Source organism: Psammomys obesus, unplaced genomic scaffold (assembly GCF_907164565.1).
Source record: "Psammomys obesus unplaced genomic scaffold, mPsaObe1.curated_primary_1811, whole genome shotgun sequence".
Taxonomy (NCBI): Eukaryota; Metazoa; Chordata; class Mammalia; order Rodentia; family Muridae; genus Psammomys; species Psammomys obesus.
In genome coordinates, this window is record NW_026585643.1 from 1,727,820 (window position 1) to 1,738,741 (window position 10,922).

At 48.8% G+C, this 10,922-nt stretch overlaps 1 protein-coding gene across 1 annotated transcript; it reads left to right on the forward strand.

The window, feature by feature from the left end:
- The first annotated feature begins 265 nt into the window (after positions 1–265).
- Positions 266–10,028, forward strand: Pck2 (phosphoenolpyruvate carboxykinase 2, mitochondrial). Its single transcript, XM_055616077.1, has 10 exons — positions 266–472; positions 2,193–2,438; positions 3,429–3,613; positions 3,700–3,903; positions 4,429–4,616; positions 4,927–5,089; positions 5,244–5,462; positions 7,881–8,018; positions 8,239–8,334; positions 8,495–10,028. Exons 1-10 carry the CDS (start codon positions 444–446, stop codon positions 8,947–8,949), a joined length of 1,923 nt encoding a protein of 640 aa, XP_055472052.1. The 5' UTR covers positions 266–443; the 3' UTR covers positions 8,950–10,028.
- The last annotated feature ends 894 nt before the right edge of the window (positions 10,029–10,922 follow it).

Genomic DNA, 10,922 nt, shown 5'->3' on the forward strand with positions numbered 1-10,922 from the left:
GGCATGTGGTTATTCTGGGCTCCCGGTCCCTGGTCTCACCCCTCATTGTTGGCTTGTTTGACGTCTCTAGTTTGCTTGCTTTCAAGAGCAACAAACTTCAAAGTTACATCAGTAGCCTTGCAGCGAGGCGGGCCGCGGGGCGGGGCCTTGGAGTAGGCGGAGCCGAAGGTGAACTCAAGCCTCCAATGGCTTGAGGGTGTGGTGACTGTGGGGCGGAGGCTTCACAGAGCTGGGGCCTGGAGCCCCGGCCACCTAGCCGGCCTACAGACCAGAGCGAGAGAACTAGCTAGGTTCCGCCCCGGAGCCTGCCCGCCTCCTTTTTAAGCGCCTCCCGCCCAACCTCAGCTCCCTCTGGCTTTGCCACGCTTCTTCCTTCCCCGCCTTCCTTGTCTCCCCGACTGCACTGGTTCCTGTGGCCCTCCCGCAGCGCCAGTCCAGGTGCCATGGCTGCTATGTACCTCCCCGGTCTGCGGTGAGTGACCCATAGCCCGGGGCCCACCATCGGAGCTGCCTCTGCTTCCTTCCCATCCTAGGAAGAGACTGGCAGGGCGGCTGTTTATCAGTCTGGGTCTCACTGTGGTGCATCCTCCCCAACCCCCGTTCCCAGCCCCGCGAGGTCTTCCCAGCCTCTGTGCTCCACTACCCCTCCCTGCCCGCTTGTGCGATGTTCTTTCTGCCACTCTCAACCTCCTCTCCCTTCTCCTTTGCCTTCCCAAGCCCTGTCTCTGCAAATGCTTTACTTAACCAGATGTAATTCTTTCAGACTTGGGGCTCCCAGTCCACCCCTCAGTGCTGTGAGGAGCCTTAAGGCCATGAGGCTAAAGGGCTTGAGGCCCTGGAGGCCCCGAGCTCAAAGCTCCCTAAAGAAGGTAGAAGGTAAACATCATTAGCTGCCTCCCGGAGAATGGAACCTGGCATGAAGCCCAGCGGAGCCTCGGGGACCTGGGGACTGGGGAGGGAGGAAGGGAGGAAAGGAAGCAAGATGGTTGAGAAGGGGGGCAAACTGCCTTCTTTTCATCTTGGCTAGCTTTTTCCTACTAGGGTCCTGGACCCCAAGCTTGTCCTGGCTGGCTGCCCCACCCCAAAAAAAGGAACCGGGTCTCCTCTCTGTATCCCTCTTCATGGTCTTTGATACTGAGTCTAAACTGACTCCTTATCTCTCCCATTCAGATTTTACTTGGTTAGTATGCAAGAGTGGTCTGGTGAAGGATAGTGAGAAGGTCCCTCCTAGAGGCATTCAGGAGGATGGGGGTGGGGCTGGGGAAGCAGTGCTTCAGATGAGACAACTGGAGCCAAATTCCATGGGAAATAAACTTTCAAGACCATGGCTTTAAAATTAACTTCTTAGGGAAACTCACCTGGGCAGAAAAAGACACAAGGAACCCTAGTTTGCTGTGCCCCCAGCGGAGTCCAAACTCCCACATCCATGAGCTCTTGTTTTCTCCCTTCCCCAGGCATAAAGCCTGTGGTCTGAGCTTACTGTCTTCTCATGTTCTGATCTACCACCAACCCCTAAGGCATGTGGCTTTTAAGAAAGGCCAGAAATGCACAGGCTCAAACCATCATGCTCTACCATGGGTTTCTCCTTGCACATGAGAAGGGAAACTAGCTCTCTTGGCCTTTGCTATCTTGGATCCACTTACCTGGTCAATCATTGTTGAAAGGTAAACAGATACACTACCTAAAACCCCCAACATCAGTTGTCTTCATGCAAGAATCCCAAACTAAAAACCTGGCCCTGGAAGAGGGCTCTACCATCTCAAGCTGTGCCCTTTGAGGCATTTATACCAAGAGAAAAAGATAAGAACAAGTGCCACTTTAACATAAAAACTGTGACTGAAAGGAAGGTGGATGAGGTTTTTAAAAATAGCTTATGAGGAGGGATCTATGGGGGGGGGATACAAAGTGAATAAACTATAATTAATAAATATTTTTAAAAAATAGCTTATGAAGATCTCATCTGGGCATGACTCTTGGGCCAGAGCCTTGACCACTTCCCTGACCAGGAGACATATACCTAATAAAGGCCACAAAATGACCTCATCCCACATACTAGCCATAACCTGGTCTTCACAGAACCTGTAGCCATTGATGCTTTAGCAGCCTCCAGGGACACAAGCTTCCTGTCCCTCCCAGTACTTGTCTCCCATGATAGCCACCAGATGGTTGCCTCTCTGTTTTCACTCTTACAGGCTTAGCTGGCATGGGCTGAGGCCCTGGTGCTGGTCACCATGCCGGAGCATCCAAACCCTTCGTGTGCTCAGTGGAGATATGGGCCAGCTGCCAGCTGCAGTTCGAGACTTTGTGGAGCGCAGTGCCCGTCTGTGCCAACCAGAGGGCATCCACATTTGTGATGGGACTGAGGCTGAGAACACTGCCATCCTGGCCCTGCTGGAAAAGCAGGGTCTTATCCGGAAGCTCCCCAAGTATAAGAACTGGTAAGCCTTGAAACTAGAACCCCCGAGATAAAGGCTGCTGCTTAGACTGAGGTCTCTTTGAGTTCACCAAGACAAAGATATTTCTAGACTAGAAATTCCACTAGCTAGTTCTAGTGGGATGAGCCAGAATGAAAACTTTAGGGAAAATGGACTAGGACGTGAATATTTCCACATTAAATGAAAAGGATAATGAATTTAAAAAGTGAAGCCCTTGCTTTGGTGGGGGAACCTACTGCCCCCTCCTACTTTATGAAGCATTTGCCAAGGGTAGACATTGCAAGGCTGGGCCTTGGGGAAACCACCTTTTTTTTTTTTTTTTTAAGATTTATTTATTATTTATACAACATTCTGCCTGCACACCAGATCTTACTATAGATGGTTATGAGCTACCATGTGGTTGCTGGGAATTGAACTCAGGACCTTTGGAAGAACAGTGTGAGTGTTTTTAACCTCTGAGCCATCTCTCCAGCCTGGGAAACCACCTTTAAAAGAGACAGAGCCTAAGGGACTAAAATGCAATTGGATAAGAAAAAATAAGGCAAGCAGATCTAGAGTCAAAGTTGGACCTAAAAAGTGAGTCTGAGGGCCTGGAGAGATGGCTCAGGGGTTAAGAGCACTGGCTGCTCTTCCAGAGGTCCTGAGTTCAATTCCCAGGAACCACATGGTGGCTCACAATCATCTATAATGAGATCACATGCTGTCTTCTGGCATGCAGGTGTACATGCAGACAAAACATTGTATACATAATAAATAAATAAATCTTAAAAAAAAAAAAAGTGAGTCTGGCCAGGCTTATTGGTACACACCTTTAATCCCAGTATTCAGGAGGCAGAGACAGGTGGATATCTGTGAGTTTGAGGCCAGCCTGGTCTACATAGTAAGTTCCAGGACAGCTAGAGCTACATGTGTGAGACCCTGTCTTGAAAAAACATTAAAAAGTAAGTCTGGAAATTAATGAAATCTACTAGCCACCATTTCCCTCTCCCCCAGCTGGCTGGCCCGCACAGACCCCAAGGATGTGGCACGGGTCGAAAGCAAGACGGTGATTGTAACTCCTTTGCAGCGGGATGCAGTGCCCCTCCTGGCTGGTGGGGTCCGTGGGCAGCTGGGCAACTGGATGTCCCCAGATGAGTTCCAGAGAGCTGTGGACGAGAGATTCCCAGGATGCATGCAGGGTAACAAGTCAGGGACACAGAGGCAGGGGCACTAGAGCTATGCCTGGGTTTGGAACCCTTCCTCCAAGTGACATTTTCCTCCACAGGCCGCAGGATGTATGTGCTTCCATTCAGCATGGGTCCCGTGGGCTCTCCACTGGCCCGCATTGGAATACAGCTCACTGACTCAGCTTACGTGGTGGCAAGCATGCGTATTATGACCCGCCTGGGGACACCTGTCCTCCAGGCCCTAGGAGATGGTAAATTCATCAAATGTCTGCATTCCGTGGGCCAGCCCCTGACTGGGCATGGTGAGTATCTACCCTATCTAGAGTAGGAAGGATACTGAGACCTTCTTCCACTCAGGGGGAGCCCCAAATCTTACCATTCTCAGAGGAACTGTGGATGTGAACATTACTTCTCAAGGCTCAGGGAAGCATTCTGAACTGGAGCAATACTGTTTGGAGAACAGTTTACAAAAGATTCAGAAGTCAGTTGCCATGTCTGACAAAGGCACAAAAGCTGATGGGTAGCCAGCTATGGTGATGCCAGCACTGTAATCCCAGCACTCAGGAGGCAGAGGCAGGTGGATCTCAGTGAGTTCGAGGCCAGCCTGGTGTACAAGGCAAGTCCAGGACAGCCAGGGGCCTCTGTTATACAGAGAAACCCTGTCTTCAAATAAACAAAGCCAAAAAGAGCTGATGGGTACTGAAGGGGGCTTAGCTACCCCTGGACACTGCCATTGCCTCCAGGTGTCTCTTGGGTCAATCCTTGATCTCTCTAGTCCCTGGCTTCTGATGCCACTGCCAGCAGCATTATGACCCCATTGTCTCCAGGGGATCCTGTGGGCCGGTGGCCATGCAATCCGGAAAAAACCCTGATTGGCCACGTGCCAGACCGGCGGGAGATCGTCTCCTTCGGCAGCGGCTATGGTGGTAACTCCTTGCTGGGCAAGAAGTGCTTTGCCCTGCGCATCGCCTCTCGCCTGGCCAGGGATGAGGGCTGGCTGGCAGAGCACATGCTGGTGAGGGCCTGTTGAGGAACTGAGCAGCTGTGGAGGAGGGGGTGGTTGGGGAAGCCTTGGCAGTCTGCCTCAGCCTTGCCTCCTTCCTGCCAGGTACCAGGGTGGTGAGGCTGAAAGCCTGAGGTTTTAGCCCCAGGCTGCTGAACAGTACTACCCTAGTCCTTGCGGCTGGGCAGGACACCTGCTTAATGAATAAACATTAGTGTCCATTTCCTGTTTCCTGCCCTGTTACCTGCTAGCTGTTCTTATCTATGCAGACTACGTTATGACTTTTGGTGACTTCCTTCTGTTCCCTTTGTCTTCAACACAGATTTTAGGCATCACCAACCCTGCAGGGAAAAAGCGCTATGTGGCAGCTGCTTTCCCCAGTGCCTGTGGCAAGACCAATATGGCTATGATGCAGCCTGCATTGCCAGGCTGGAAAGCAGAGTGTGTAGGGGATGACATTGCCTGGATGAGGTTTGACAGTGAAGGTGAGGTGCCCTTCTCCTAAAGAGCCAACATGGTCCTATACCTCGGTTATCCTAGCAACCACAGATCTCTGCCAGATCTAGAAAAAGGGATAGAGAAGGACCTCCTTCAACCTCACATCTCAGCTTGTCCTAATTGGTCTTTCACTTTTGATAGGTCAACTCCGGGCCATCAACCCTGAAAATGGCTTCTTCGGGGTGGCTCCTGGCACCTCCACCACCACCAATCCCAATGCCATGGCCACAATCCAGAGTAACACTCTTTTTACCAATGTGGCTGAGACCAGTGATGGTGGTGTGTATTGGGAAGGCATTGACCAGCCTCTTCCACCTGGTGTCACCGTAACATCCTGGCTGGGAAAGCCCTGGAAACCTGGTATGTGAGCTGAGGAAACTGGGACAAAGGCCTCAGGGCTCAGCGCCTTTTTTTTTTTTTTTTTTTTTTTTTAATGTGGATGTGGGTTTGGCTACAAGTGTCTCTGAATCACATGCATACAATGAACAGGGCACCAAATCCCTGGGAACTGGAATTACTGACAGTTATGAGCCACCATGTAGGGATTGGGAACCTGTGTCCTCTGCAAGAGCAGCCAGATAGATAACCCTCTGCAGGGCTGGAGAGATGGCTCAGAGGTTAAGAGTTGCTCTTCCAAAGGTCCTGAGTTCAATTCCAGCAACTACATGGTGGCTCATAACCTTTATAGTGAGATCTGGTACCCTCTTCTGGTGTGCAGGCACACATGTAGGCAGAATGCTGTATATAAATAAATTTTAAACAGAAAGAAAGAAAGAAACCATCTACAGCCCTAGCTTTTTGTAGTTTCCAATACCAGGCAAGATCTCACTTCCTGTCCCTGATCCATTAATCACTGTTTGGGATTCTGAGTAATGACTTAACTTCCCTTAAGTTTTCTAGTTTTTCCAATCAATTGAATGGAGTTTACCATAGTTCTCATCTGTTAGGATTGTGAGGATTAAATAATACATAGAAGGAGTTTAGCATACTATCAGATACATAACACTTGTCAATAGCAAATATAAGCTGGATGGGTTGTTAGAGGAGAACTGTTTGGAAAACTGTTAAAGGAGGAACTGACCCATTAGGAAATACAGAAGCCTGTCTCCTCCTCTGCCTAAGACTGCTTTCCCACTTGGTTCCTGCGTTCCCCTGCATAATAACCAGTGTCTAAAGTTACTCTCCCCTCCATCCCTCCCTATGCTGTAACACTGCATGAACTCAGGCTTTAGACTTTCTTGGAAGATGATTTCCTGACCCTGTCATTACCAGGGTACCTTAGAGACCCATCCCTCCCCCAGCCTTGCATTCTCAACAATCAGTTTTCCATTGCCTTCTGCAGAAGGGCTTGTGGTCACTGAAGGCTGAATTTGAGTTTTCCAGACTGGCCTAGCAGTCAACCTCCTTGTTTGATCAGCCTTTATTTTTTTTTTCTAACACCATCAAGTCCCTGTCAGTCTCCCCACCCAACTGAGAAATCCAAAAATAAATAAAACAATTATCTTCCCTACAGGCTAGTTTCCTAACCCTTTCATCAACTCTAAATTTACTGATATAACTAGAGAATCACAGTTCCCAGAGCCATGAACTCCAAGCCTAGGCTGGGAGGTGACCATGATAGGTGTTGGCCCATGGTTCCCACACCCTACTTTCAGTCTGTCATCTTCCAATAGACAAGGCACTGAGATGTTCAGAGTCTCCCCGGTGGTGCTCACAGATGTGCTACTGACTCAGTACCCAGCTTCTGTCCAGCAGAACTGAAGGTGCTGAATACTCTGGGCTCCTCAGGTTATATCCCTGATTGAGTTCAAGGCTTAACCTGCCACTCTGTAAGGGTCTAAACAGACCCAGAGAAATCACCAAAGTTCTGTTAGCTTTAAAGTCAACCACTGGGGGCCTGGAGAGAAGGCTCAGCAGTTAAGAGAACTGACTGTTCTTTCAGAGGACCCGGGTTCAATTCCCAGAACATATATAGTGGCTTTCTAACTCCTGTTCCAGGGGATCCAACACCCTCACACAGACCTACACGCAAAACACCAATTGTCTATAAAATACAAGCAAATAAAACTTTGTTTTTTAAAAGTCAATCACTGGGCTGGCAAGATGCCTTAGTATGTTAAGGTGCTTAACACCAAGTCTGATGATTCCCCAGGACGGGTGTGGAGGAAGGAAACTGAAAAGTTGTCCACATGCATGCCATGGCTACCTCTAACCTCCAATATAATAAACAAATAAATGTGTAATGAAAGCAACTCCCATTTGCATTTTGATGGCTCAAAAGTTTGTCTTCCCTGGTTTGTTAATGGAAAGGCCATTGCTTGAAATATTAACCTGACATTCTCGGTTTTTGCTTTAGATTTGGGAAATAGTAATCCTGTAAAATAAAGTTTCTGGGGAGAAAGTTATTATAACCACATGCCAATATCTACCTGTGTTTTCTTAAGTCTTGGTCAATGCCAAGTACCCAGAGCACCCTGTCAAAGCCCAGTTCCTCTTCCACTGTTCTCCAGCCTCATCTTTATGGGAAGATGTCCTAGATCCCTTCTTCCTTGACACACAAGGTTATAAGTAGCTGATGAAACCATGCAAAAGGGCTGGAGACAGAGCTTGGTGGTAGAGTACTTGCCTAGCATGTGTAAGACCCTGGGGTTAAGCCTCAAAGCCTCAGTGTCATGAAAAGAAAAGCTAAAAACCAGGTCATTATGTGGGCGTAAGTGTGTGTCTGTTGAGAGTGGACAAGACCCTGGAAGTAATGGTATTTTGCATTTCCTCTGCCAGGTGACAAGGAACCCTGTGCACATCCAAACTCTCGCTTTTGTGCCCCGGCTCGCCAGTGCCCCATCATGGACCCAGCCTGGGAAGCACCAGAGGGTGTCCCTATTGACGCCATCATCTTTGGAGGCCGCAGACCCAGAGGTAAACAAGCAGCATGTGGGTTCTGTGCCTTTGTAGTAAAATGTCCAGCTCTGCAGTCAAGCTCCCAGCTTCCTGTACTTAAAACTCACAGGACCCCTTAACTCTGGACCTCTACCCACTGTCTAGCCCCTTCTCCCATGGTGAATGCAAAATTTGTGAGGGGCAGGGTCAGAAAGTGAAAGAAAAAGGTTGCCTATAAACCTGCTCATTGGTGTTCTAGGAGTACCTCTGGTGTTTGAGGCCTTCAGCTGGCGTCATGGGGTGTTTATAGGTAGCGCCATGAGCTCTGAGTCCACTGCAGCTGCTGAACACAAAGGTGAGTTTACACCCTCCTTTGTTCCCTGTCCCTGCTCCCACACTGGTCCCACCTCATCTCCCTTTTCCACTTTCCCAACCTCTGCCAGCCAGACACAAGGCACCCCTTCCCTTCCCTAGAAAGGAAGATGCTCTCTTACCCACCCTCCTTGCCATCCTAGGGAAGATCATTATGCATGATCCCTTTGCCATGCGGCCTTTTTTTGGCTATAACTTTGGGCACTACCTGAAACACTGGCTGAGCATGGAGGAACACAAAGGAGCCCGGTTGCCTCGCATCTTCCATGTCAACTGGTTCCTGCGTGATGAAGCAGGCCGCTTCCTGTGGCCAGGCTTTGGGGAGAATGTTCGTGTGCTAGACTGGATCTGCCGACGATTAGAAGGAGAAGACTGTGCCCAAGAGACTCCCATTGGGCTAATACCAAAGGAAGGCGCCCTGGATCTCAGTGGCCTTAGAGCAATAGACACCAGTCAGCTGTTCTCCATCCCCAAGGACTTCTGGGAAAAGGAAGTTCGTGATATTAGGAGCTACCTGACAGAGCAAGTCAATCAGGATCTGCCCACAGAGGTGTTGGCTGAGCTTGAGGCCCTGGAAGGACGCCTGCGAAGAATGTAACCTGAGGCTCTAGGCCAACAAGAGCACAGCACCCCTTTCTGGATAGAGCACTCCCAGACTCATAGAAAACATGAACAACTTGACATTAAAATGTGTGAGTGCTGAGAGGCCAGGCTACAGACCTCCTCCCACTCTGTCTGATAAGAAATGCACTTTTTTTTTTTTAATGCATCCATGTTTTCACTTCCCCTTTGTCTTCCTAGGCTTCCTTCTAATATTGGTCTGGCTCACATAGTAGGAAGTTCTGGAAGAAGAAATATAACCTGGTATGGTGATGCATGCCTTTAGTGCCAGAAGCAGCCCGACCTCTGGGGGTTTTTATTTTGAGACCTGCCTGACCTCCATAGCAAGTGCCAGGCCAATCGGGGCTGCATAGCAAGACCAAATCTCAAAAAAAAAAAAAAAGCAGCAGCCATAGCTTACTGTTGGTTAGGATTCTTGTCCCACACAGACATGCAGAGGCCTCCTCCAGAGACAGCCGCTCCAGTGCCGAATCCAGTGCTGGTTTCCTCCCACCTGACTGGAACCAGGAACAGCACTTTTTTCTTTACTTGAGACAAGGCCTCATGTAGCCTGGGCTGGCTTCAAAGTCACTGTACAGCTAAAGATAGCCTTGAACTCCTGATCCTCCTGTCTCTACCTTCTGACAAGCATGCTACTAAGGCCAGCTAGACAACTAACATTTCTGGAGCACTATCTGATGACAGGCACTATTATGAAAGTACCAAGCCAGGCGCTGTGGCCCACACCTGTGATCCCAGCACTCTGGGAGACAGAGGCAGGTGGATCTCTGAGTTCCAGGCCAGCCACCACTACAAAGAGAAACCCTGTCTCAAAAAAAAAAGAGAGAAAAGAAAATACCATTTTACAGCTCAAAAAAACAGGAGCTGGACTGAACATAATAGCATGTCTTAAAACTCTAGCCCTTGGAAGAAGCCTATCACTAAGGCAACAGAATTGTATATACATACCTACCCTGTCCACACAGAAAACTACAAACCAAAGAATTATCCAGTGAATGGCCCTATGTCTTTGTACTTGTGGGCAGCAGGGGATTATTAAAAAAAATTTTCAAGTTCTGAGGAGAACATGTTGGAAAGGGTCTGGGGAAAATAGGAGAGGAAAACACTGTATACACATGAAATTCTCAATAATAAAAATGAGGGGGGTTTTGGTCTGTTTTCTCTTAAGTAGGCAGCTGAAGGGGACCTGGGTTCAACGGCCACACTGGGCTGCTCACAACGACCTGTAACCCCAGCTCCCAGGAGATCTGGCACCCCACCTGCATCCACAAGCACATACACATGTACACATCATTGAAGTGGTCTGGGGGTGAGTCCCAGTGACAGGTTCCACTCCCAGGTATGCAGAAAGCAAAGAACTTGTCGAGGCACAACCGTAAGCAGGGAGAGCCACCTCTGTGTAAATCGCCTGGGAAGCTTACACAACTGCACAGCCTCACCAAGTCTGGGATGATTTTTTTTTAAGATCTTAGAGGAGCTGAGTGTGCTTCAATCCCAGGACTCAAGAGCAGTTCGGGGACATCCAAAGCTACAGAGACACCCTGTCTCAAACTTCACCCTGAATTCTGAAATCAACTTTTCAAATTTTTTTAAGAGTTATTTTTATTATTTATAGAAATGTTCTGCCTGCACGTACACCTATACGTCAGAAGAGGGCACCAGATCTCATTATAGATGGTTATGAGCCACCAAGTGGTTGCTGGGAATTAAACTCAGGACCTCTGGAAGAGCAGACAGTGCTCTTAACTCTGAGCCATCTCCCCAGCTCCTGTAATCAATTTCTGAGAGAGAAAAATAAAAAACAAATACGCAGTGAGGGTTGAAGAGACAGTTCAGCGATTGTCCCTGCTCTTTCAGAGCACTAGAGTTCAGGTTCTAGCACCAACACTGGGTGGCTTATACCCACCTATAACTCTTGAGTCTGAAGAAGCCAGCACATGTGTGGAGCAC